General features: G+C 53.1%; 1 protein-coding gene across 1 annotated transcript in view; it reads right to left on the minus strand.

Moving 5' to 3' along the window:
- Positions 1-1309: 1309 nt before the first annotated feature.
- The window catches only part of LOC120875684, a 26649-nt gene continuing 550 nt past the window's right edge, over positions 1310-27408 (minus strand). The window contains exons 2-9 of the mRNA XM_040257607.1: positions 27041-27332; positions 24099-24388; positions 22463-22594; positions 4186-4319; positions 3131-4099; positions 2792-2920; positions 2386-2525; positions 1310-1489 (exon numbers count right to left, since the gene is read on the minus strand). Of these exons, the coding sequence (XP_040113541.1) occupies positions 2812-2920; positions 3131-4099; positions 4186-4319; positions 22463-22594; positions 24099-24388; positions 27041-27332 (1926 nt within the window). The 3' untranslated portion in view covers positions 1310-1489; positions 2386-2525; positions 2792-2811. The remainder of the gene's footprint in view (positions 1490-2385; positions 2526-2791; positions 2921-3130; positions 4100-4185; positions 4320-22462; positions 22595-24098; positions 24389-27040; positions 27333-27408) is intronic.

Consider the following 27408-nt stretch of genomic DNA (forward strand, 5'->3'; position numbering starts at 1 on the left):
GTCCAGTCATTCATCCCCCCAGCCGCCTACCCACTGAGTGACTTACCCATCCACCATCCTGCCATGCATCCATCTATCATCCTTACATTATATTTGTGTTATCCATACACATAAATACGAGTAAATCTTTCTTCTGTTTTTCCACCACCCACCTCCACCCTTCACCAATCCACTCAGCTCAACAGTCTTCTGTCCATGCATTCATAAACTAAGCATCTATTTATTAATAACTGTTAACAGTAAACATAAATATTAAACACTTATTACTCAGTGCTATTGTGGGATTCTAGAATCATCAAGATGAAATAGATCCCATCTATATTCAGTCTGATGAATTCGGTCTGATGGTTCAAAAAAGGGAAATGTTACAATAGCCAAGACATAGAAAGAACCTAAATGTCCACCAACAGATGAACGGGTGAAGAAGATGCACACACACACACACACGTGTGCACGTGCTAAGTCGCTTCAGTCGTGTCCAACGCTGGGCAACCCTGTGCACTGTAGCCCGCCCAGCTCCTCTGTCATGGGACTCTCCAGGCAAGAGTACTGGAGTGGGCTGCCGCGCCCCCCTCCAGGGGCTCTTCCCATCTCAGGGATCAAACTCGTGTCTCTTACATCTCCTGCATTGACAGGCAGTTTCTTTACCACGAGCACCACCTTGGAAGAATATATATATACACTGTGGAGTACTATTCAGCCATCAAAAGGAACGAAATAATGAAATAATTTGCAGCAACATGGATAGACCTAGAGATTATATACTAAGTGAAGTAAATCAGACAGGGAATGGGAACGTCATATGGTATCACCTATTTGTGGAATCTAAAATACCATACAAATCAACAGATGTATGAAACAAAACCACACTCACAGAGACAGAGACCAGCCTTGTGTTTGTGGGGGTGGGGAGGGGGGACTGGGAACTTGGAGTAGCAGAGGCAACTCTTACCTCTGGGATGGAGAAACAACAGGCCATACTGTGCAGCGCAGGGAATAGTCAATGTTCTGTGACAGACCATGGTGAAAAAATATATAGATACCATTTCCTTCCCCAGGGGATCTTGCCGACCCAGGGATCGAACCTGGATCTCCTGCATTGCAGGCAGACACTTTACTATCTGAGCCACCCTACCATGCTATATATATATATATATTCATCTGAATATCTGGGTCACTTTGCTCTACAGAAGAAATTAACACAACATTGTAAATAAAATAAAAATTTTTCAATAAATTTCAATAAATTTTCAAAAAAAAAATTCAATTTATTCAATAAAATAAAAAATGTTTTAAAAATGGACCAGGTCAGACAGAGAATGGTCAATGTAAAATGTATATTGTGTCCGAATCTCGGTGTATCCACCCTCTGGCCACAGGGTGGCCGTAGCTCTTTGCACCAGTTTCCAAAGAGGAGGGCCGGGGAGACGGCATCAGGGCAGGATCAGCAGAGGCCTGATCTGGGCAAGGCGGCTGCATCACGGGCCACCTGATGATGTGGGTGAGGAAAGAGGTGAGGGCGTGAAAAGCGGCTGCAGAGATGATGCGACGCTGGAAGGAGCAGCCAAGGGACTGGTCCCTGATGACAGCAGGGAGCTCTGGGATGGTTTTAGGCAGGCAGGTCCCCCAGTCAGCTACGTGCTGAGACGGGACCCCCATACACACATCCACCTCCTCACTGGACAGAACTTGAACCCCGAGGATGGTGGGGTGCTGTTTTAGGGTCATGCAGCAATGCTGGGGCAGGCTCTGGCTGCAACTACGCCATCACAACACCCTGGCACCCTGTCAGGAGAGTGCCTGCTGGCATGCCCCCCCCCACCCCATCCCCGCAAAGGCCATGTCACTTCCTTTCCTTCTGGGCGGGATTTTCTTTCCCTCCTTGTTAAGGAGGGTGTCGGCTGTCACCCAAGGTGGTGCCTTTCACCCAAGGTGTTAGCTGACAAAGGCTCCTAAGAGGGCTCTCGGGAGGTGCTCAGGGCCGCTGAGGCTCCAAGCCCCGATGCAGGAGCAGCAGACTGGGGACGGGGAGCCTCTTTAAAGACAGACCTGGAGGCCCAGAGCTGAGCCCACAGCAGCCATCTTTGGGGCTCGTCTTTGCCTCCCGCCTCCGATTCTGCTTCTCCCCCTCCCTGCTGCCCTCCACCGTGGGCCCTTCTTCACTAGGGACAAACAGATCTGGAGGCGGGAGCTGTGTGTCCCGGTGGCGCCCAGCCTTTGCTGTGTGCCCTTGGGAGGCCCTGCCTGCTCTGGGCGATGGTGTTCCTGCCAATGGAGTAAGAGAATGTTGTGTCAAATGAAGAGTAAGGACCAACCATCCCTGAGGCTCCCTGGCCTCGGCGAGGCTGCAGTTCTCCTTCTCCCGGGCCCCTCCCCTACACGTACCCTCCAAAGCTTGCTTGAATGGAGGCGATGGCACCGCGCGGCTTGGGGCACTCAGAGTGGGAGGAGGCCTGGCTTTGGGCCAGGGAGGCTTGCTCTTGGCGCCCTCTTGTGGCGATTCTGGAGTAAAACACCCCAAACTCCTGCAAGGGCCACAAAACAAGAGCAAAGGGAAATTCTGGTGTTAATTTAATGGGAGCACCGTGGTCCAGGGCTTTCCTGGTGGTTCAGACAGTGAAGAATCTGCCTGCAATGCAGGAGACCCAAGTTCGATACCAGGGTTGGGAAGATCCCCTGGGGATAGGGCAGTGGCTACCCACTCCACTATTCTTGCCTGGAAAAGCCTGGCAGGCTACAGTCCCTGGGATCAGAGTCAGAAGCCACTGAGTGATGAACACCTCACTCTCACCTTTTTCCTATACTTTGTCCTCAGGTGCTGATCTGTGAGAGGCAGGGCCAGGGCGGAGTCCCTCTGCCCTTGGTGGGCTGCTGGGCGGAGGGTCCTAAGCAATGACCCCAAGGGAGGAGTGGACGGGCCCTGGGGATGGGTTGACAATGAGGCAAGAGACAGGCCCTGGCCGGAGCTGGAGGGAAGGGCCCTGAGGAGGGATTTCCAAGCGTCTAGCTCCAACACTGAATCCCCAGCCCCTAAATTAGACTGGCTGACCGCACAATGTTTCTGGACGTTTTTCTTTAACGTAAACAATCCGATTTCAGCCTTTTAAATGCAGTAATAAGGGAAACACACCAACAGAGGGAGCCCCTGGAGGCACCGGCGCCATTCCCAGCCGCTCGAGGTCCCCAGGAGCTGCCGACGTGGCCATCAGTCCCATCACAGCACCCCTCGAGGCCTGCGACGTGTCCACCCAGGATGAGAGCCGCGCCAGGACAACTGGGGGACAGATCCCCCCCGGAGACAAGTGGGGGCTGAGGGAACCTGTCCTCCCAGTGAGGCAGCAGTGGGGATGGGTGAGGGGGACCCGGGCCTACCCCGAGACCCGAGCTGCCCTCCTTGACCTGCACTGCGGGTGCCCCGAGCCTGAGCGGGGACCGGGCAGGTTGGGGTCCTGAGACAGGCGTTCGCCGGGCGGGCCGACAGCCGCGAGGCTCTGGGGTGCGGGCGGGGCGGTCCTCGGGGCCGCGGGCCTTCTCTCGAGCGCCCGCTCCCACCGGGGTCCCTGCGCGGCCCCGGCTGCTCGCGCCCGCGAGCCCAGACTCGGGACAGGCAGGTTGCGGGCGGCGGGCCCCGCTCCGACGGTGGGGGCGGGCGGCGGAGGAAGCGCCCAGCGCCCCCGGACACGCGCTCTCGGCTTGCACGTGGGCGGCCCGGAGTCCGTCTCCCGGTCTGTCTCCGGGTCCCGGCCCCCGTTTCCCCCCACGGGGCGGGGCGGGGATTCCGGTTGCGGGAGCCAGAGCGGGGGTCGGGCTGACCTTCCTTCCTAGCTCAGCGCCGCCGCCCTGCCCCGTCCGGAAAGACCGAGGCTCGGGGAGCGCGGGTCGCCTGGGAACCCGAGGCGGAGGGGCACAGGATCCACGGCCCGGCGCCCTGACACCCCGCCCTCTGGCCGAGGAAGAGCTGGCTCCCCATTTCAGAGCCCCGGGGTGCTTGCTCGCCACCCCCCACCCCCATCCCCCGACCCGCGCAGCGAGCTGCGCTCGGGAGGAAAGGGGGCGATGGGGGTCCGGCTCCACCCGCCGCGCCTGGAGGACAGGTGACCTGCGACGGGGCGGGGGGGGGGAACGGGGTGACGGGGGGACGTGGGGGGCGGGGGGCGGGGGGTTGAGGATGGACGCGAGAGAGGCCTCGCGGAAAGGCGAGGGCGCCGCGGGCCAGGGGACGAAGAGCCGCTGCGGGGGTCCAGAGCCCGGGCCACCGCGGTGCTGATCGAGGCCACGGCCGCAGGGGCCACCCGGTCATCCTGGCCACGGTGCTCCGCCTGCAGAAGGGACGGTGTTAGCGCCTGCCCCTCTTTCTGCCTCACCGCAGTCCTTCACGCTGTCCGCCGCGCGAGGATGGGGTTGGGCAGGGCTCCTGGTCCTGGGTTTTAGTCTCTAGAGCCTCCCGAGGGCTTGCCCACGGCCAGGAACAGAGGGCCGCACTCAGCAGGCCTGCATCCGGAGGCGCCAGGTCTTGCCCCACGTGGCCACCCCGGCGGCGTGCCAGCTCAGCTGCAGTTTCTGCTTCACAGGTCCCGGGGCAGATTGATCTTCAGGTGCACGTGTTCTGCCTGGCTCAGGTGTGTCCGACTCTGTGTAGCCCACCAGGTTCCTTTGTCTGTGGGATTTTCCGGGCAGGAGTACTGGCGTGGGTTGCCATGCCCTCCTCCAGGGGATCTTCCCGACCCAGGGGTCCAACCTGCGTCTCTTACGTCTCCTGAATCGGCAGGCGGTTCCGCTAGTGCGCCTGGGAAGCCCAACCGCGCTGGTAGATGAGCCCCGTGTGTGCTTAGTTCCTAAGCTGAGTCTGACTCTGTGACCCCACGGATTGTAGCCCGCCTGGCTTCTCTGTTCATGGGATTCTTCAGGCAAGAGTGGGTTGCCATTTCCTCCTCCAGGGGATCTTCCTGACTCAGGGATCAAACATGCCTCTCCTGCGGTCCTGAGCCCCTTTGTGTAATAAACAGAAAGTTTAAAATATGTGCCCTTTAATGCATGTATATGTTTGTACAGCATTGAAATGTTTTGCAAGTCCAGCAATATTCTAGCTGAGCCTGCCTGGCTCTTCCTGTGTACAAGGCACGGTTTGGTGCTTTGCCAAGCTCATGTAATCTCGGAAACTCTGTGAGATGGTATATTATTATCTCATCCTCCACATGAAAAGACCAGGCACAGAGAGGCTGAGGAACCTGCCCGGGGTCACAGAGCTGCGAGGCGGGGCTCTGCTTTGAGTGGGCACAGGAGACTTGCTGCAAACCCCCGGGCTAGGCTGCTGTCCTAGGGTGCGGGGCTCGAGTGGGCAAGCCGGCACACCTCTCCCCACACATCCATTTAACACTGTTGGGCCACAGCCCTGTCAGGGCCGGCCACTCCGGTGGGTCCTCCAGACACCACAGCAGCCTGGAATCGAGGGGCTCAGACACCGAGACCAGAGTCCAGAGCGGGAAGCAGCTTGCCCCAGGGCTCCCAGCACAGAACCCAAGCTGGGACTTGAGTCTTCCCAGCCCCTCCTGCCTTCCAAGGGGAGCCCTCGAGTCCTGCCGCTTCCCCCTACCATCCCAGGGGCAACCAGTCACTGCGGGCTGATGGGATGGACGTTAAGTCCTTGACTTTGTGGAAACTGCCCACTCCCGGCTCCCTCTCGGTTTACTGGTTCTCCAGAGCTGGACTCTAAAAGAGACTACAGTGGGATGTCCCTGGCAGGCCAGTGGTTAAGACTCTCTGCTTTTGCTGCAGGGAATGTGAGTTCAATCCCTGATGGGGGGCTAAGAGCTCAAAAGGTGCGTGGACAAAAAATTAAAAAAAAAAAAAAAAAAGCCTCGGAGTGACCGCCCCTGCTACTCGCCTGGGGGCAATGCACTGACTGCTGGCAGAAGCTAGGCCTGAGCAAAACTGAGGTGGGGGCCAGTGGAGAGCAGGCCTGGGCCGGACTCCTTTCTGGGCCCCAGCCCTGCCTGCCGGTGGGGCGGAGCAGGGTTCAAGGCCCGGAAGCCCGGAAGAGCTGCAAGCCCAGGCCCAGACACCGGTCTACCCGCTCCCAACGCCACCCCCACCTCCAGCTGGTCCTTCAGCCGCGGGGCCACCATTTCCTCCCACGTCCATTCACTGAGTGCCAGGGTGGCATCCGCTGCTCCGGGCGCACCTCGCCAGTGGGAGCAGGGACCCCTTAACCCTGCGCCCCAGGGCCCCTCGCTCCTGGCCCTTCCTTAGTTGGGTGGGAGGGTGGGGGAAAGCCAGAAGAACTGCCGGGAGGGGTGGTCAGGCAGCAGGCCCCGTGAGCCGAGACCCCCAGACTCAGGGCAGTCAGCAGGGGGCCTGGCCCTGGGTCCTGAAGGCTGTTGTAGGGAGATTATCCCTGAGCTCTGCTAGCAGCCGCGGACGGTGCGGGGGTGCAGGTGTTAGCTCCACCGTAAAAATAGCAATTTTAATGGTAAAATAGATGACAGCACTCTAACGGCAGAAAGCAGCGAGGAACTAAGGAGCCTCTTGGTGAAGGTGAAAGAGGAGAGCGAAAAAGTTGGCTTCAATTCAACATTCAGAAAACAAAGATCGTGGCACCCGGTCCCATCACTTCATGGCAAATAGATGGGGAAACAGTGGAAACAGCGACAGACTTTATTTTCTTGAGTTCCAAAATCACTGCAGATGGTGACTGCAGCCATGAAATTAAAAGACACTTGCTCCTTGGAAGAAAAGCTATGACAAACCTAGACAGTGTATTAAAAAGCAGAGACATTACCAACAAAGGTCTGTCTAGTCAAAGCTATGGTTTTTGCAGTAGTTATGTATGGATGTGAAAGTGTGAAAGTGAAAATCCCTCAGAAGTGTCCTACTTTTTACGATCCTGTGGACTGTTCCACGGAATTCTCCAGACCATAATACTGAACTGGTAGCCTTTCCTTTTTCCAAGGTATCTTCCCAACCCAGGGATTGAACCCAGGTCTCCCATATTGCAGGCAGATTCTTTACCAGCTGAGACACAAGGGAAGCCCAAGAATACTGGAGTGGGTAGCCTATCCTTTATCCAGCAGATCTTCCCGACCCAGGAATCGAACCGGGGTCTCCTGCATTGCAGGCGGATTCTTTACCGACTGAGGAAGCTGCATGGATGTGAGAGGTGGACTGTGAAGAAGGCTGAGTGCCGAAGAATTGATGTTTTTGAACTGTGGTGTTGGAGAAGACTTTTGAGAGTCCCTTGAACTGCAAGGAGCTCAAACAAGTCAATCCTAAAGGAAATTAGTTCTGAGTGTTCACTGGAAGGACTAATGAAGCTGAAGCTCCAATACTTTGTGGTCACCTGATGCAAGAGCTGACTTATTAGAAAAGACCCTCATGCTGGGAAAGATTGAGGGCAGGAGGAGAAGGGGGTGACAGAGGATGGGATGGTTGGAGGGCATCACCGACTCGATGGACATGAGTTTGAGCAAGCTCCGGGCGATGGTGATGGATGGGGAAGCCTGGCGTGCTGCGACCCACGGGGTCACAAAGAGTCGAACGCGACTGAGTGACTGAGCAACACCAACGATGGTGATGGAGAGGGGGTCTAAGAGGAGTCCTTCGTGCCCGCTCGGCCACCACCTCCCTTACTCCTCACACCTTTGGGAGGTGGGGATGTGCAGCAGGGAAGAGGGATTGGCTGTCGGGTGTGATCATCCCTGGGACTTAATCAAGTGAAGCAGGGACTGGCCGGGCCGTGGCCAAACTAGATGTCCCCGAGAGGTCACCGGGGCTGCCCCTCCCCTTCTCACTCAGCTCTGGGGAACTGAGGGGAGTAGGTGGGAGGTGAGTGCCCACCAGGGCCCAGGGCCCAGGCCCTGGGAGGAAAACAGCTCCTGGAAGTCCCCAGCCTTGATCTTGGATCAGAATGGCAGGATGGCCCCTGGCCTGGCGGTTCTGGGTCCTCGGGTCTGGGGTGCATCAGTAGCAAGTTCCCAGGGGTTAGACGGAGCCCTGGCCCCTCCATCCACTCCCTGTGTGCCCCCAGACAGGTCTCTCACCCACGCTGAGCCGCGATCTCCTTGTCTGCACAGTGGGGAGGAGGACAAGCTGTGTGCAGATAAGCGCGAGGCCCTGTGGAAAGTGCTGGCACACAGACGGCACTGGGGCTAGCGTTCCTCGAGTTTTTCTTTCTTCCCAGGAAGAAGTCCCCAGCCTGGGCTAGAAGGAGGCAGGGAAGGCAGCACAGCGGTGGGCCAGGGTGTCTGGGCTCGGAAGCAGGCCCTGCCATGTCCCAGCAGTTACTTCGCCTCACCCAGCCTCAGTTTGCACCTCTGGAAAATGGGGTGACTCCTGCCCCTGCCTCATTGGGTTCTTAGCAGGTTAGTCTGTAAAGAGCTGTGTACTGGGTGCGTAGAGTGCTTGCAGTCTTTGCTGTGACACCTTGAAGTCTCCACCGAAGCCCCTCCACTCCCACCCCATCCCACACCTTCTCCCTGACTTCCTGGTCAGCCCTCCACACCAGCAGCGAGTAAATCCCTCTGGCAGGGCAGCACTGTAGGCCCTGGGAGGGGTGGTTGAGTCGCTCAGCCGTGTCCGACTCTGTGCGACCCCATGGACTCTAGTCCACCAGGCTCCTTTGTCCATGGGATTTCCCAGGCAAGAATACTGAGTGGGTTGCTGTTTCTTTCTCCAGGGGGATCTTCCTGACCCAGGGATGGAGCCCAGGTCTCTTGCATTGCAGGCGGAGTCTTTACCGACTGAGCCACCAGGGAAGCTCCTAGATTAAAGGCTCAAGAGGGCACCCTTATCCTTGAGGGAGTGGGGAGCCACGGAAGCAAGAGAGCTGTGGTCAGAGTCCAGCTTCGGGAAGATATGCGTGGCAGCCAGTGGAGGGTGGGGGACTCCTGGCCCCAGTGGTGGGAGTGGGGGGGAGAGGGGGCCGCCTCCGGCTCTCGTCTTCCACCAGCAGCACTGTCGTTGGCTCCGGCCTGGCCGTGTGACTGGACCAGCTGCTATCAGGTGCCCAGTGTGGCAGCAGCCTGCACCCATGACTGCTCTGCAGTCTCCCTGTGACTGCGGGTCAGGGTCTCCAGCCCCCTTTCAGACGGGGAGCTGGGCTCCCAGAGTCGGCCCGGGGCTCATGCCCTCCCCCAGCCCTCGGAGCATCCCACGTGGGCAGCTGCAGAGGATGGCTGGGGGGGGCGGGTGGTGGGGCTTCTGGATGCAGAGAACATTCCAGGCGTTTCCTGCAAGGATGTGCCCGGGGGGACCAGCGAGGCGGGGCTCACAAACCAGGTCTGGGTCGCTGCCCCACCCCACCCTGTGCCCCCACTCTCCACCCCATTCCTTCCTGCGCACACATCCAGGGGGCACTTTTTTTGGGTCCACCCTTGGCAGAGGACTGGTTCATGCCCCTGACCTTCAAAGTCCTCCATGGCGTCAGCTGGGAGGCTGAGAAAGAGGAAGAGAAACACCCTTCAGGAAGAGCTGTGGCCTAGCGAGCCAGGCAGCAGGAAACCTCGGGAACCACTGGCGGGGTCACCGTGGCCACGGGACCCCGGTGGCGGCTGGCAGGGAGGGGGGAGTCGCTGGGCCTACCAGCCAAGACCCGGCCACGCACGCGTAGGCCTGCCTGCCTGCCTCTCTGCTGGGCCGCCTGGGCCGCCTTCGGTTCCCGCTCTGAGCGAGGAAGCCTCATGGGGCTGCTCCTGCTTCCTTTCCACTTGCTTCTCAGCGACAGTGTCCTGGAGGTAGGAGCCACTGCCCCACGCCCCCCACCCCACCCTGCTGTCTCATCACTGTGAGCACTTCCTCCCAAGCCCTCACTCTCTGGGATGCTCTCTTTCGACTCCTCTGTGCGCTGCTCTGTAATCTGTCCCTGCACCAGAGAGGATGCTCGGGTGACAGTCTTGGCTGCTGCCATATCTTCGGCATGCGGCATCTCAACAGGGATTGAACCCTCGCCCCTGGCATTGGGAGCATGGAGTCAACCACTGGACTGCCAGGGAAGTCCCTGTTTCATTTTTTCAGTGGCTCCATGGAATTTCATACTTTGGAGGTACCATTATGTATCTATTTATCTATTGAAGGACACTTTAGTTTTCATTATTTTAATTGTAAGTAACCAGAGAAGGCGATGGCATCCCACTCCATTACTCTTGCCTGGAAAATCCCATGGACGGAAAAGCCTGGTAGGTATGCTCAGTGATCAGCGCAGTCCTATGTACAGTGATACTCATGACCTGGTTGCTGCTGCTGCTGCTAAGTCGCTTCAGTCGTGTCCAACTCTTCTCGACCCCACTTTCACTTTTCATTTTCATGCATTGGAGAAGGAAATGGCAACCCACTCCAGTGTTCTTGCCTGGAGAATCCCAGGGACAGCGGAGCCTGGTGAGCTGTCGTCTAAGGGTTCGCACAGAGTCGGACATGACTGAAGCGACTTAGCAGCAGCAGCAACCAGGTCATGAGTATCACTGTACATAGGACTGCACTGATCAGAGTCCCAGCAGAGGCACATGGAAGCGGGCGAATCCAGGAAAGCATAAAAGTGGGTTTATTTACTGGGATCTGAGCAGGATCCCGGACACTCGGGGAGGGACGGCAGCTCCGAAGGCGGTGACAGGTAGGTGGGGGAAGGGCCGTGGAGGGAGGGGTGGCTGGAACCTGGGGGCAGGTGTGTCAAAGAGATGGGCCCCAGGGCAGGCTGTGGCTGCAGCCATGGGATGGGGCAGCGGTGGGGACAAGATCCCATTCTTCCTCTCCCGAGCTCCCCTTCCCACGGGCCCATCTGGGGCACAGAACAGGCAGAGAAGGGTGGAGAATGGCCCTGGAGGGGCACCCAGCCCGCCTGAAGCTGGAGGCGCCCCTCCCCAAATAAGGTCTCAGGGGGTGGAGCGGGACAGCTGGGAAGAACACAGCCACCCCCCACCCCTCCCCGGGGGGTGCTTGCTGGGACAGAGCCTGCTTTCGACATGCTCTGCAACTGCTGAGCCCTGGGTCAGCCCTTCAACAGCACTTTTTTTTTTTTGCAGCTTTATTTATTGATTGGCTGTATTGGGTTTCGTTGCTTCGAGGGCTTTTCTCTAGTTGTGGCGAGCAGGGCTCCTCTCCAGTTGCGGTGCGCGGGCTTCTCATCACAGGGGCCTCTCCAGCTGTGGAGCACGGGCTCTAGGTGTGCAGGCTTCATTAGCTGCAGCTCACCGGCTCAGTAGTTTTGAGGTATGGGCTTAGTTGCTATGTGGCATGTGGAATCTTCCCAGGCCAGGGATCGAACCCGAGTCCCATGCATTGGCAGGTGGATCCTTATCCACTGTTCCACTAGGGAAGGCCAGCAGCGCCTATTTTTTAGCTTTGGTGGGATGACCCAAACTTTTGTTCCCTCGGGACCTGAGTGCTTTCCGAGCCCATCTTTGAGGAGCGCCCTTCCTTTTGCCCAGTAAGAACCATTGAGCACCACAGTGAAATCCCAGGGCGCCACACGTAGTCCACCTGGCCCCAACATGTGGCTCAGATCAGATCTCCTCTGATGACTGGTATCAATATGCCCTTCTCTGCCTGCTGGTTCAGTGGCATGAGGAACCAGAAGTACCGGTCGGGGGAGGAGACAGCCTCAGCTTTAATTCATCCGAAGCATGAATGCGTTTCCTGATGGAGACATTCCTTTCTTGGACACTAGTCCAAGGTCACAGGAAGGAAAGCAAAACTTCCTCCAGTGTGTTCTTTGGTGTAATTGTGGGAGGGATGACTCCCACCTCCACTGCTGGATTCCTGGATCCAGGCATTTGGGCTGTAGGGGAAGGGCACCCTGTAATGCCTGGTGGGTCAAGGCATACCCCCCACCCTGGAGAGCAGCACTTAAACCTTGCAGGGTGTTGTCTCTCACCCAGCACGGTAAGGAGTCTCTGCAGACCATCCCACCATTCTCCCAAGCCAGCTGCTTCTGGAGGATGGGGCATGGGGTAAGTCCAGGGAATTTCTTGGGCAGGAGCTCTCTGCCTCACTCTCCATCAGAAAATGAGTCCTTCAGCCCAAGGCGATGTTGCCTGGGTTGCCATGGTGATGGATAAATAAAGCATTCTCCGAGTCCACAAATGGTGCTGCTGGTAGGAGGAATGTGACTGGAAAGGCCTCACCTGAAATACCCAAGGGCAATTTGCTGCCCTTTCCATGATGAAAGGGGTCCTATGTCATCAGGCTGACCACCAGGCACCAGGCTGGTCCCTCTGGGAAATGGTACCATATTAGGAACTCAGTGTGTGTCCCTGCTGGTGACAAGGTGGGCACTCAGCCATAATGGAAGCCAAGTCAGCCAGGGTGAGGGCAGTTCACATGGCCGAGTCCCTGCATAGGCTCCATTTCTGCCCTCTTGGTCACTTGCACGTGGACCTGTTGAGCAAGCACTGGGGCAAGGGGAGGGAGAGGCTGACGTCCTCAGAAACAGACCACCTCATCCACTCGACACTTGCGAACCTCCTCCATGGCAGGCGTCCTCCGGTGAGTATTCGTTCTCACTTTGTGCCCTTTCTGACAGGTCCATTTGTGTGCCTTTCCCCCAGATCTCCAAGGAAAAGGTTAGTCTTTCCAAGTCTCTGATCAGCTGGCCAACCTGTTAACCATTGCCCATGAGTCCACATCAGTTCAGTTCAGTCGCTCAGTCACGTCCGACTCTTTGTGGCCCCATGGACTGCAGCATGCCAGGCCTCCCTGTCCATCACCAACTCCGGGAGTTTACTCAAACTCATGTCCATTCAGTCGGTGATGCCATCCAACCACCTTATCCTCTGTCGTCCCCTTCTCCTCCTGCCTTCAGTCTTTCCCAGCATCAGGGTCTTTTCCAATGAGTCAGTTCTTCACATCAGGTGGCCAAAGTATTGGAGTTTCAGCTTCAGCAGCAGTCCTTCCAATGAATATTCAGGACTGATCTCCTTCAGAATGGACTGGTTGGATCTCCTTGCAGTCCAAGGGACTCTCAAGAGTCTTCTCCAACACCACAGTTCAAAAGCATCCATTCTTTGGCACTCAGCTTTCTTTATAGTCCAACTCACATCCATACGTGACTACTGGAAAAACCATAGCCTTGACTAGATGGACCTTTCCTGGCAAAGTAATGTCTCTGCTTTTAATATGCTATCTAGGTTGGTCATAACTTTTTCCCCAAGGAGTAAGCATCTTTTAATTTTGTGGCTGCAGTCACCATCAGTAGTGATTTTGGAGCCCCCAAAATAAACTCTGTCACTGTTTCCATGGTTTCCCCATCTATTTGCCATGAATTGATGGAACCAGATGCCATGATCTTAGTTTCCTGAATGTTGAGTTTTAAGCCAACTTTTTCACTCTCCTCTTTCACTTTCATCAAGAAGCTCTTCAGTTCCTCTTCGCTTTCTGCCATAAGGGTGGAGTCATCTGCATATCTGAGGTTATTGATATTTCTCCCGGCAATCTTGATTCCAGCTTGTGCTTCATCTAGCCCAGCGTTTCTCATGATGTACTCTGCCTGTAAGTTAAATAAGCAGGGTGACAATATACAGCCTTGATGTACTCCTTTCCCGATTTGGAACCAGTCTGTTGTTTCATGTCCAGTTCTAACCGTTGCTTCCTGACCTACATACAGATTTCTCAGGAGGCAGGTCAGGTGGTCTGGTATTCCCATCTCTTTCAGAATTTTCCACAGTTTGTTGTGATCCACACAGTCAAAGGCTTTGGCATAGTCAATAAAGCAGAAATAGATGTTTTTCTGGAATTTTTGCTTTTTTGATGATCCAACAGGTGTTGACAATTTGATCTCTGGTTCCTCTGCCTTTTCTAAAACCAGCTTGAATATCTGGAAGTTCACGGTTCACGTACTGTTGAAGCCTGGCTTCGAGAATTTTGAGCATTACTTTACTAGTGTGTGCTGCTGCTGCTAAGTCGCTTCAGTCGTGTCTGACTCTGTGCAACCCCATAGACAGCAGCCCACTAGGCTCCTCTGTCTCTGGGATTCTCCAGGCAAGAATACTGGAATGGGTTGCCATTTCCTTCTCCAATGCATGAAAGTGAAAAGCGAAAGTGAAGTAGCTCAGTCGTGCCCGACTCTTAGCGACTCCATGGACTGCAGCCTACCAGGCTCCTCCATCCATGGGATTTTCCAGGCAAGAGTACTGGAGTGGGGTGCCGTTGCCTTCTCTGTACTAGTGTGTGAGGTGAGTGCAATTGTGCGGTGATTTGAACATTCTTTGGCATTGCCTTTCTTTAGGGTTGGAATGAAAGCTGATCTTTTCCAGTCCTGTGGCCACTGCTGAGTTTTCCAAATTTGCTGGCATATTGAGTGCAGCACTTTCACAGCATCATCTTTCAGGATTTGAAATAGCTCAACTGGAATTCCATCATCTCCACTAGCTTTGTTTGTAGTGATGCCTTCTAAGTCCCACTTGACTTTGCATTCCAGGATGTCTGGCTCTAGGTTAATGATCATACTATTGTGATTATCTGGGTTGTGAAGCTCTTTTTTGTATAGTTCTTCTGTGTATTCTTGCCACCTTAATATCTTCTGCTTCTGTTAGGTGCATACCATTTCGGTCCTTTATCGAGCTCATCTTTTCATGAAATATTCGCTTGGTATCTCTAATTTTCTTGAAGAGCTCTCTAGTCTTTAGAATCAACATATTTGCCTTCTGGAAGAATTGCTCTTCACCATAGCCTTTCAGGGCTTCTCCTGAGTGTGTCTGTAAAGCCACAGCCATCCATCTTTTGTGGGAGTCACCACACCAGGCAGACCAATCTTTAAATCAGACACACGTTTTCATCCTCCATTGACTGATCACAACACTTCCCATGGGAGCATAGCTGTGGGGTTTATTAAGAGTTGGTAAAACAGATACCATGGAGTCTAAGTCACCTACTCATGAAGTCTACTTGTTCCTTCCAAGTCTGTTTGGGATCAGTTTCATTTTACAATGGAATGCCATGTACGTATCTACACTTAAGATTTAGTAGGTAAGACTATCTATTTTATGATGGACATCTTGAGTCATAATTATCTTGGTTATCCGTGGTTAGGCACTAAGTCCCATCTAGATCCAACGGGAAGCCAGGAACAGTCCTTGAAATGGAGAAGAGTTGTTGGCAGAAGAAGACATGGTCTGCAACTTCCCTGGTGGTCCAGTGGCTAAGAATCCACCTGCCGATGCAGGGGACCCAGGTTCGATCCCTGGTCCAGCAGGAGTCCACATGCTGTGGGGCAGCTAGGTCTGTGCAGCACAACTGCTGAGCCCATGTGCCGCAATGACTGAACCCCCAATGCCTTAGAGCCTGTGCTCCACAGCAAGAAAAACCCTGCGTGCAGCAACAAAGACCCAGCACAGCACTCTCCCCACAGACAAACAAACCAACCCAGGGTCTGCTGGATCTTGGGGCTTAACTGCTTATGTGGCAGGGCAGTTTGCACCAAGGCCTGGAACTGCATTGTTCTGAACCCACTTTTTCCCTGGGTTTCCCTCAAAATTGACAGTCTTCATGGGTACCCAGCAAATGAATCAGAGAAGCTTACCCAAGTAGTAAGCATGTCTAGAAAAGCGAAAGAAGGCAATCAGGCACTGTTCCTCTGCCTTCCTGGTGGGCCTTCATATATTTGAAAATGTCTTTATTTGACCTTCATTTTTTGAAAGATATTTTTGCTGGGTATAGAATTCTGGGGGTGGCAGTTATTTTGCTTTTCTTTTGGTACGTTAAAGATGCCACTCCAATGAGACGTCTTCTCATTTACACAATTTCTAATGAGAAATTTGATGTCATCTTTGTTCCTCTGCACATAAAGTATCTTTTTCCTCCCCTGGCTGATTTTTTTTCCTCTTTATCAACAGGTTCTGAGCAATTTGATCATGATGTGCTTTAGTATTACTTGTTTGTTTGGGGGGTTTTATTGTTTTTTCTTATGTTTCTTGTGCTTGTGTTTCACTGAACCTCTTGGATTTGTGATTTATGGGTTTCATCAAGTTTGGAAATTTTTCAGCCATTATTTCTTCAGATTTTTTTTCTGTCCCTTCTCTTTCTTGTTCTTCTCCTTTGGGACCCCAGTCCATATATTGGATCACTTGATATTGTCCCACAGTTCACTGATGTTCATTTTTTTTAATTAAAGAATTTTTTTTTGGCTGTTCTGGGTCTTCCTTGTGGCACGCAGGCTCAGTAGCTGTGGTCTCGGCTTAGCAGTTGCTGTGCAGAAGCTTAGCTGCCCCGTGGCTTGTGGTGGCTTAGTTTTCCCACCAGAGATAGAACCCACATCTCCTGCACTAGAAGGCAGACTCCCAATCACTGGACCACCAGGGAAGTCTCTAATTTTTTTTTTCCTTGCTTTTTAATTTTTTTGGATAAGCTCTACTGCTGTACCTTCAAATTCAATATTTTCTTACACAATGTCTAATCTGGCATTAATTCCATACAGTATGTTTTTCATCTCAGAAAGTGTAGTTTTAATCTCTGAAAAATTCTATTAGGTTTTTTAAAAAAATGTCTTTTATGATTCTAATGTTTTGAACATGTGGAATGCAGCTATAACAACTGCTTTAGTGTCGTTCTCTGCTGATTCTAACATCTGTGGAAGTTCTGGGTTAGTTTTGATTATTTGATAATTCTCTTCATTATGGGTTGAGTTTCCCTGACTGTTTGCCTAGAAGTCTTTGAGTAGATGCCAGACATTGTGATTTGATCTTTTTTGGGTGCTGGATATTTTTATGTTCTTATAAATTTTCTGGAATTTGGTTCTGGGATGCCGTTAAATTACCCAGAAACAGTTTGATACTTTGGGGTCTTGTTTTTATGATCTGTTAGTAGGCAGATCTGGAGCAATCCTCAGTCCCAGGCTAGTTCCCACACCCAAAGCACAAACTTCTAGGGAATTCTGCCCAGTACCGAATTATCGAGCTTTTCTAGTTTGGCTGGTGAAAAACACTAGTTCCAGTATATGTGAGTACCAGGCACTACTTGCTATAGTCCTTTTGAGTGGTTCTTTCCCCAGCCTTTGATAGTTTCCTTCTGCACAAGTGCTGGTCTGTATGCTGCTGGAAACCTGGGGGACCCCCTGCAGATCTCCAGGGGTCTCTCTCAGTGCAGTTCACTCCTCTTGGGTACTCTGTCCCGAGTCTTCTACTTGCCAGACTTTCAGCTCTGCTTCCTCATCTCAAAACAGGTTTCCTTGCAGTTTCAGAGCTGTGTAAAGATGCTCTTAAGACACACTGTTCGATTCCATGAGAACAGAAGTTGGGGGAGAGTGTTCCGTGAGTGTTGACTGCCATACCTGTTGTTACCCTAATTAGGCGAAACTGTACTACTGGAAGACTTCCTGGCAAGAAGTGGCACATAGGCTGTTTCAGAAAACTCAAATATTTGAAAAAGTTGTTATTGTAAAGAAGAGAAAAATGAACCTGTGTGTTTTTCTGGCAGGAGTGAGGTTGCAACTATCCAGCTTTCACAGGGGAAATCACTGCTTTTGGAATCGGGCCCCATTTCTCAGGTTCACAAAAACAAGTTTCCCTGCAGTTTCAGAAGAGAGGTCAGGTGAGAGTGTTCTCTGAGTGTTGACCTGTTGTTACACTGATTGGGTGAAACTGTGTTGTGGCTTGATTACTGTATGTTGTGCATGTTTCAGGGCCTGGGGATAAGGCTAGGCTCAGTGTGATGTTTTTTAGGAGGTGGGGCTTTGGTAAATGATTAGGTCATGAGGCTGGAGATCTCATGAATGGATTAGTGCCTGTTTATAAGAGGCCAGAGCTACCGCTTTCCATCATGTGAGAGTAGAGAAATACAGCCCTCTGTAACCAGGGACAGTGAAGTCACCCAGAACCAGACCACACTGGCATCCTGATCTTGGACTTCCAGCCTCCAGAACTGTAAGAAATAAACTTCTGTTGTTTATAAGGCACCCAGCCAATGGTGCTTTGTTATAGCAGCCCAAAGTGATTAAGAGACACAGAGGAACCTCAAGGATGGATGCCTGAGGACATTGGGATTCTCTGCTCTGGGGAACTCAAGACACTCCACCCATCAGCTGGTCACAGAGCCCCTGCCCCTGGTTTTAGATATAACAATTCTAGTGCATGACACCAGCTATCAGTGTGTGAGCATGTGAGCCAAAAGGCAGTTCAAGGTGCTCTTGGGGTATTAATTTAGTTCTTCCAGAAACTTAATGAAACACGGGAGTAGGTCCTATTATCATTCTCTTATCTTTGAAGAAACCGAGGCACAGGAGGATGTCTGATACCCTGACTAATGGGCAAGACTCACAGGTACCCACTTTGCCAAGTGCCAAGGAAAACTATGAAGTGGGGCCTGGGGAGTTAGAATTGTCCTTTCAGGGCAGCCTTGCCTGGGGCAGATTTGGGCTGAGCAAAGTGAAAATGGCCAGGGAGGGGCATCCAAGCTGAAGGGCTTGGCAAGTGCAAAGGCCCTGAGGCAGGAGGGAGCAGAAACGGCAGAGGAACAGCAAGGCAGGCAGGGAGACTGAAGTCAGAGATCCAAGAGAAGAGAGTAAGGACAAGGCTAGAGGGTTGAGCAGGCCCAGGCCACTCCTGCTGTGTCTGGGGATGAGAGAGCATCCTGTATAAGTGGGGGCGTGGCAGGAATGAAGGACACTGTCATACGTACACTGGGACGATGGCAAACAATTGGGACTGTCCCAGACAAATTCAGACGTTTGCCCACTTAAAATGTAAGGTGTACAGCAGAAACTAGCACAGCATTTTAAATCAACTATACTCCAAACAAACAAAGGTAAAGTGAAGAATTTGGTCTTTACCCTAAAACCAGCGGGGCACCTTTGGTTTTGGGCCTTTTGTTGGCTTGGCCTTTTTCTTTGTAATTGAGGTTTAATACACGTGTTTGTGTGATGAGTTGCTTCAGTCGTGTCTGACTCTTTGTGACCCTATGGACTGTAGCCTGACAGGCTTTTCTGTCCACGGGATTCTCCAGGCAAGAATACTGGAGTGGGTTGCCATGTCCTCTTCCAGGAGGTCTTCCTGGCCCAGGGATTGAATACGCATCGCCTGCTTGGCAGGTGGATTCTTGACCACTGAGCCACCTGGGGAAGGTCCATAATACACGTAAGAGTACAAATATTGAAGAGCATGGCTTATGGTTTTGTTTTGTACCCTGGTGGCTCAGTTGGTAAAGAGTCTGCCTGCAGCACGGGAGACCTGGATTCGATCCCTGGGTCCGGAGGATTGTTATGCCCAGAGTCCGAGTCCCCAAAACTGAGAGAATAAGACGTCCACAGCAATGCAAAAGCATGAAGGGGTTTTATTTCTAGCTCGAGCTAGGGCTCCCACCACATCCAAGGCAGTGGAGTGGAGCAAGGAGCCCCGAGCCCAGATTTACAGCAGTATTTATAGGTTTTAGAACAGAGAGTTGGCAAGGGCTGATTGGCTGCCGGAGTTTCCTAGTATTTACTAATTGGCTAATCTTTATTGGCTGCAGGGGTTTCCTGGTATTTACTAATTGGCTATTGGCTGCAGGGGGATGTCTTTTACGTCCTGATAAACTCAAACCAGGTTACGGGGAGTATGCTGATTAGACAAGTCCTGGCATCCACGGGGATGACCTCACTGGGCATGACTCAGCTTTTCCCGTGAGTCCTAACTTAGTCCCTGAAGCCTATCATGGCGTTTGTTAGGTCCCAACATTCCCCCCTGTCCTTTGATCATGGAGAGGAATCCTCCTCTTCATTCTGAGACATTGCCTGATATTGTCTCAGCATCATCTCTTGAACTGTACTGATATGTTCTTTTTACAAAGGTCCAAGGTCGAAGAATAAATCTGGCCACCAAGTATTGGGGGGATTCCAGTAGCTGAATTGAGTACCTCATGGGTTAGTCCATTACGAAGCGTCCAGGTGATCTTAGCAGGTTGATGTGGGTTAGCACCAGCAGTTCCGGAGTGGAGAAGGAGGGCCACCAACAGGAGAGTCAGGGGGATTCGTCTGGGGCCAGCTGGTGGACGAGCTTCATTTTTAAGGGGTTGGTGGGATGCGGGATTGCCTTCCATTCTTTTTGGGCCTTTTCTTGTTCCTCTGGGGTGGCACGATGCACGTGGTTGCCGTGCACCCAGGGTCCAATTCCGTCCACCTTTAGGGCAGTGGGGGTGGTAAGGAGAACAACATAGGGGCCCTTCCATCTTGGCTCTAAGGTTTTTGACTGGTGTCTCTTAACCCAGACCCAATCTCCAGGGCCCATATCATGGGACGGGATTGTTCCTTTACTCTGGCCCTCATGAACTTCTTGTATCAGTGACCAGATATGTTTATGCACTTTACTTAAAGCCAGCATCTCTTGTTGGAACGTGCGTAGCGAGAGAGATGGTTTAGTCTTTCCCTCAAACACTGAACAAATGGGGGGTGGACTTCCATATACAATTTCAAAGGGAGTCAAACCTAGTTTATAGGGGGTATTGTGCGCCCGAAAAAGCGCAAAGGGAAGGAGGGTTACCCAGTCCCCGCCAGTCTCTATTGCCAGCTTTGTTAAAGCTTCTTTTAGGGTGTGATTCATTCTTTCTACTGAGCTCTGGGGACTGTACTCGCAATGTAGCTTCCATTTGGTCCCCAGGACTGAGACCAGTCCTTTAACAATTTTGCTCACAAATGCAGGTCCATTATCAGAGCCAATAGATGCCGGCAGCCCAAACCTAGGTATTATCTCTTCTAGGAGCTTCTTAGCCACTATTATTGCTGTCTCCTTTTTAGTGGGGTAAGCTTCTACCCACCCAGAAAATGCAGCAACCAAAACTAACAGGTAACGATAGCCATACTTGCCTGGCCTTACCTCTGTAAAATCTATCTCCCAATGCTGTCCGGCCTTTCCCCGCGGTATCTTACACCCGTGTGCTGTCCTCTTCCCGGTCTCATCATCTGACAGGCCGTGCAGGTGTGGACTATGTCCTGTACGGTTTTCTTTTGTCGGGGAAACCACAGCTGCGCTGCTTGTAGAAGCATCAAAGTCTTTTTCTCTCCCAAATGGGTGGTTGGATGTAAATGGGTACAGAGATGTCTGCCCAGGTCGGCAGGAAGCAACAGGTTGTCATCCTGGTCCCGATACCATCCGTCCTTGCCCGCAGGACGGTTGGTGTTATCCTGCATCCAGCTTAAATCGGAGGGGGAGTATATGGGGCTTGCAGGGAGAGTCCCCATCCCCGGCGGTGGTAATCCTACAGCCAGCACATGAGCTTGGCAGTATCCAGCGGCCACCTCGCGGGCTGCTGCATCAGCAGCACGGTTGCCTCCGGCCCTGCCATCTTCTCCTTTCTGGTGTCCAGGGACATGTACTATGGATACCGCCCGGGGCAAGTGGACTGCTGCCAAGAGTCTGCCTATTTCAGGTAGGTTCTTAATCTCTTTTCCCTCTGCCATCAAGAACCCCCATTCTTTATATATAGAGCCTTGAATATGCACGGTGCCGAATGCATACCGGCTGTCAGTGTAAATGGTGATCTTTTTTCCTTTCGCCTTCTCTAGTGCTTGTATCACAGCTATCAATTCTGCTTTTTGGGCGGATGTTCCAGGGGGCAAAGCCTCGGCCCAGATGACCCTCCCAGCGTCATCTACTATGGCTGCCCCCGCTTTTCTCTGCCCATCCTTTATATAACTGCTCCCATCTGTGAGCCATATCAGCTCACTGTCCTTTAACGGTATGTCTCCGAGGTCTCTTCGTATGGCGGTTACCTCAGCCAATACTTCAACACAGTCATGGAGAGGCCCATCCTCCTCCGGGATGGGCAAGAGAGTAGCAGGATTTAGAAAACAAGGTGTCTGAAAGTGTATCCGGGGAGCATCTAATAGCAGGGCTTGGTAATGGGTTAAGCGAGCGTTAGAAATCCACTTACCCGGTGGCTGTTTGAGGATCCCCTCTATGGCATGGGGAGTGTAGACCAGGAGGCGCTGTCCATAAGTCAACTTGTCAGCGTCATGGACAAGGAGAGCAGCAGCCGCGATGATACGGAGACAGGGCGGCCATCCAGCAGCTACCGGGTCCAGCCGTTTAGAGAGGTGTGCCACAGGCCGCCTCCAAGGTCCCCATCGCTGTGTCAGGACTCCCTTTCCCCCTCCCTGCTTTTCATCCACAAACAGTTGAAATGGCTCAGCCAGGTCAGGGAGAGCTAGGGCCGGGGCTTCTAGCAATGCCTGCCAGAGTTCCTAAAACGCCCGCCTCATTGGCTCAGTCCAAGTCCAGTTCTTATTTTCTCTACTTCCTTCATATAGAGGCCGGGCCTTTTCAGCAAACCCCAGGATCCATAGCCTGCAGTACCCAACAGTCCCTAAGAACTCCCTCACTTGCCAAGGAGTCGTTGGCTCGGGGATCTGTAAAATAGTCTCTTTCATAGCCTGAGTCAACCATCTTTGCCCCTGTTTTATTTTGTACCCCAAGTAAACGACTTCCTGTTTAGCAATTTGGGCCTTCTTTGCACTCGCCCGGTACCCCAATGTCCCCAAAGTCTGAAGGAGGTCGCCTGTGGCCTCTAGGCATACCTCCTTGGTAGAAGCGGCCAGCATGAGGTCATCCACATATTGCAATAGGACAACGTCAGGGTGGCTAGTCTGGTACTCACAGGGGTCCTCGCCTGGAGCCTCGTTGAACAACGTCGGTGAGTTTTTAAATCCCTGTGGAAGCCGAGTCCAGGTCAGCTGTCCTACAGTTTGACTGTCTTCGTCAGTCCATTCGAATGCGAAGATCTCTTGGCTCTGGGGGGCCAGAGGCAAACTGAAAAAGGCATCCTTTAAGTCCAAGATTGTATACCAGATGTAGTCTGGTGGCAAGCCGCTCAGGAGGGTGTATGGGTTAGGGACAGTGGGATGAATGTCACTCACCCGTTTGTTGACTTCACGAAGATCTTGGACGGGTCTAAAATCCGTTCCCCTGGGCTTTTTCACAGGCAGCAGGGGAGTATTCCACGTGGACCGGCACTTTTTAAGAATCCCTACCTTCAGGAGGCGCTGTATGTATGGCGTGATTCCTTGCCGGGCCTCCTGACTCGTGGGGTACTGCTTTACCTTCACAGGGGTAGCATTTGCTTTTAATTGAACAGTGATGGGAGGTCTTTGTCTGCCAGCCCTACTCCTGCCGTCCCGGCCCAGGCCAGAGGGTGTTTCTGGGTCCATTGTAGCATAGCCGGGTCCACAGCTGCAGGCGGTTTTGGTGAATATAGTCTGTATTCATCTCTCAGTGTCAGGGATAAAACATGAATTGGTTGTCCAAGCCCGTCTGTGACTGATATCCCTCCAGAGTCAAAGTGAGTTTGGGTATTGACTTTGGACAATAGGTCTCTTCCTAATAAAGGGGCCGGACATTCCAGGATCACCAGAAATGAGTGGGACACCCGTTGGGCTCCCAAGTCCACTTTTCGTTTAGTAGTCCAGTAATACCTTTTTGTCCCGGTGGCTCCCTGGACCAAGCTAGTCTTCTTGGACATCGGCCCGAATTTTTGATTGAGGACCAAGTATAGGGCTCCCGTATCCACCATGAAGCCGACTGATTTCCCCTCCACATTAATAGTTACCCAGGACTCGGGGAGGGGTGCCGGGCCCTGACCCTCCTAATCACTCTCTTCTCCTGCATATAAAATATGGGTACCCAAGGGAGACTCTTCTTTTCTTACAGTCCTTTTTTTCAGGTTTCTCTTGCAGCCTCATTTTTCCAGTGCCCTTGCTCTTTGCAATAGGCGCATTGGTCTCTCTTTAGGGTCGGTCTGGCTGGTTTCTCCCTTCCTTTCGGCTGGGTGTCTCGAGTCTTCCGGGAATCAGGTCCCAGTCTCGTCCCCGCAAAGAAAATTTGAGCCAGCTCTTTCTGATTTCTTCAGTTTTCCTTAGCTCTAAATTCCCTTTCCTCCCGTCTAATTCGTTCCTCGCTCTCCTCAGGGGTCTCTCTGTTACTAAACACTTTCTCAGCTGCCCTCACCAGATCCTGTATTGACTGTTCTCCCAGCCTCTCTATCCTCTGTAATTTCCTCCTGATATCCGGAGCTGCCTGATTAACAAAGGCTAGCAAGACTGCTGCCCGTGACTCATCAGCCTGAGGGTCCATGGGCGTATACTGCCTGAACGCCTCCATTAACCTCTCTAAAAAGGCTGCCGGGCTCTCATTTAGCTCCTGCCTTATCAAATTTACCTTAGACAAATTCGTTGGTTTCCTGGCGGCTGCCCAGAGGCCAGCCATCAGAGTCTGGCGGTACACTCGGAGACGCTCCCTACCTTCAGCGCGTTCAAAATCCCAGTTCAGTCGCATCAAAGGAAACCCCTCCTCGATTAGGTGGGGCTGCGTGGTGGGTCTTCCATCCACTCCTGGAACATGTTTTCGTGCTTCCGATAGAATTCGCTCCCGTTCCTCCGTGGTGAAGAGCACCTGCAACAGCTGCTGACAATCATCCCAAGTAGGATTGTGAGTAAACAGGACAGAATCTAAGAGATCAATAAGACCTTGGGGTTTTTTGGAAAAAGAAGGGGTTTGAGTTTTCCAGTTATATAAATCACTCGTAGAAAACGGCCAGTGCTGGTATGTTCGCTCCCCACCGGGATTTGCTGGCCCCACCCGGACAGGGAATGCCCGAACGGTGGATGAAGGAGCCTCCCAGCTTCCGTCCTCAGACAAGTCTCCGCCCCTTCCAGTCCTTCCGCGAGTTCCTTGGGCTGGCCCCCCTTCCCATGGGGAGCCGAGGGTTCTGGGTCCCTCCTTTGTTCTACGGACGACACCTGCGGTACCTGCGGGGGCAAGGGTGGCTGCATATATGGGGGAGGTGGGATTTCAGTGTCTAAGTCAATCAGGCTAGGATATAAAGAGGATTCCTGGAGTATTGGCTTCTTCTTCTGACTCTCCCGATCTTCATGGTCAGTCATTACAGACAAAGGGGTGGAAGAGCTTTGACCCATAATGACGGAGCTCACAATGAACACACACAAAAACAAAAATGGCGCCGGCACACAAAGAAAGGCGACAGAAGACAAACAAATATCGGCCGAAAACACAGAACTAGGTCTATCCCGGGTTACTGTTGTCTTGCTTCCCAGTGTTATCTCACCGAAGGGCGTCCACTGCCCACCAGATTTGGGGTCGGGAGAGACGTTCCTTCCCAATCCCTCACAGAACCAGCTGCCTTCCAGCGCAAATGCTGGGCCTCGATCTTATGCTGGCTGCCAGTTGCCTTCCAGCGCACTCACTGGGCCTCAGTCTTACACTGGCTAGAATGACTAATTCACCTCTGATTAGGCCTAACAAGAGCCAGCTGCCTTCCAGTGCGTATGCTGGGCCTCGGCCTTGCGCTGGACTTAACCAGACTTAACACCGGCGTTCAGATATCTTTCCTCCTAGTGAGGAAACCCCTTCTACCGGGGAGAGTGTTATTCTTCCCAGTTAAAGGGATCCCGGATGAGCCCCCAAATGTTATGCCCAGAGTCCAAGTCCCCAAAACTGAGAGAATAAGACGTCCACAGCAATGCAAAAGCATGAAGAGGTTTTATTTCTAGCTCAAGCTAGGGCTCCCACCACATCCAAGGCAGTGGAGTGGAGCAAGGAGCCCCGAGCCCAGATATACAGTATTTATAGGTTTTAGAACAGAGTTGGCAAGGGCTGATTGGCTGCCGGAGTTTCCTAGTATTTACTAATTGGCTAATCTTTATTGGCTGCAGGGGTTTCCTGGTATTTACTAATTGGCTATTGGCTGCAGGGGGATGTCTTTTATGTCCTGATAAACTCAAACCAGGTTACGGGGAGTATGCTGATTAGACAAGTCCTGGCATCCTCAGGGATGACCTCACTGGGCAATGACTCAGCTTTTCCTGTGAGTCCTACCTTAGTCCCTGAAGCCTATCATGGCATTTGTTAGGTCCCAACAAAGATACCCTGGAGAATGAAATGGCAACCCACTCCAGTATTCCTGCCTGCAGAATTCCACAGACAGAGGAGCCTGGTAGGCTACAATCCATGGGGTCACAAAGGGTCAGACACGACTAAGTGACATTTTAAAAAAATAGTTTTTCCTTTTTGTTGATTAAACTTTATGTATGTATAGACCCATACAGCAAGATGGGTCAAGATACAGAATGTTCCTAGTCCTGCAGCACATATTTCCCCTGATGTATCCACTACTCTGACCTCTAACACCAAAGATTGTTTATGCCTGCTTTTTAAAAATTAAGGTATAATAGCAGTGACATGCACTACTCAAGTGTACAGTTTAAGAATGTTCCTTATGTGGAGTCCTGCATAACCACCATCCAAGTCAAATTACAGAACATTCCTAGAAGCCCAGAAGGCTCGCTGCTACCCATGGCACTCAATGCCTCCCCAACAGAGGTAGCCGCTATTTTATGTCCGTAGGTTCGTTTTCTCACAGGCTTCTTTAGGGCGCCGTCTTCAGCCTCACCTGCTCTCCCTAGCTGGCCCCGCTCCTCCTGAAGCTGCCCGCTCGCCCCTCCTCCCACTTTAGGGAGTCCCTAGCCCTACATCGTCATTGGAAAAGATCCGATGCTGGGAAAGACTGAAGGCAGGAGGAGAAGGGGACGACAGGATGAGATGGCTGGATGGCATCACCGACTCGATGGACATGAGTTTGAGCAAGCTCCAGGAAATGGTGATGAACAGGGAAGCCTGGCGTGCTGCAGGCCATGGGGTCGCAGAGTCAGACACGACTGAGCAACTGAACTGAACCGTACATCCTGGCTCCCCAGCCCTTGCCTGCTCATCCCAAAGGCCTCAGTAATCGCCCACGAGTTCTAGGCTGCCCCTGCTCTTCCGACGCCACGGGTTCCTCTGGGTGCAGATATTCACCATTACCCTCCTTCCCCAGACATACGCCTAAACCCGCAATCTGAGTACCAGCCCAGAGGGAACGGCAGGCAGCTTCCTACCAAACTGCCACCCCAAGGCATCTATCTGCGGGGAAGGGACGGTGGGGGTGCATCACGAATTCATGGGGCGCTGGGTGGCCCCTCTCCGGCAGCCCCGACCCAGCCCGGGCCTCAGTCTCCCGCCCGTCAAGTCGGAGCAGGGCCCGCCTTTTCCCAAAGGCCGCTCCTAGCTCAGAGGAGGCCCGGCTTTAAAACACCCCGTCGTGCCGTCGAAGTCGCCAGCACTGCGGCAGCTGGGCAGCCTTGACGCTTGCCTCAGCGCACCAACCCCGAAGCCCCCGGGCAGGCCAGAGCCCGCGGGTGTCGCCTCACGCCTCGGGGGCCCGTCCTGGAGCCGCGTCGCGCGGGCCCCGCACACAGGCTCCGGGTCCCGCACCACGCGCTCGCGCGCGCCGGCCCCGCAATCTCGGCGGCGCGCTGGCCTCTCGCTCGGCCCGCCCCCGCCGAGCGGTGCTGCCCTCCGACCCCGCCCGCCGGCCTTCCCAGCATCCCGGCCCCGCTACGGCAAGCGGCGAGGTCCGGCCGCGCCGGGAGCCGGGAGCCGGGAGCGCGGGGCGGGGCGGCGCGCTGAGGTC

Source organism: Oryx dammah, unplaced genomic scaffold, assembly GCF_014754425.2.
Source record: "Oryx dammah isolate SB20612 unplaced genomic scaffold, SCBI_Odam_1.1 HiC_scaffold_16, whole genome shotgun sequence".
In the NCBI taxonomy this organism is placed as follows: domain Eukaryota; kingdom Metazoa; phylum Chordata; class Mammalia; order Artiodactyla; family Bovidae; genus Oryx; species Oryx dammah.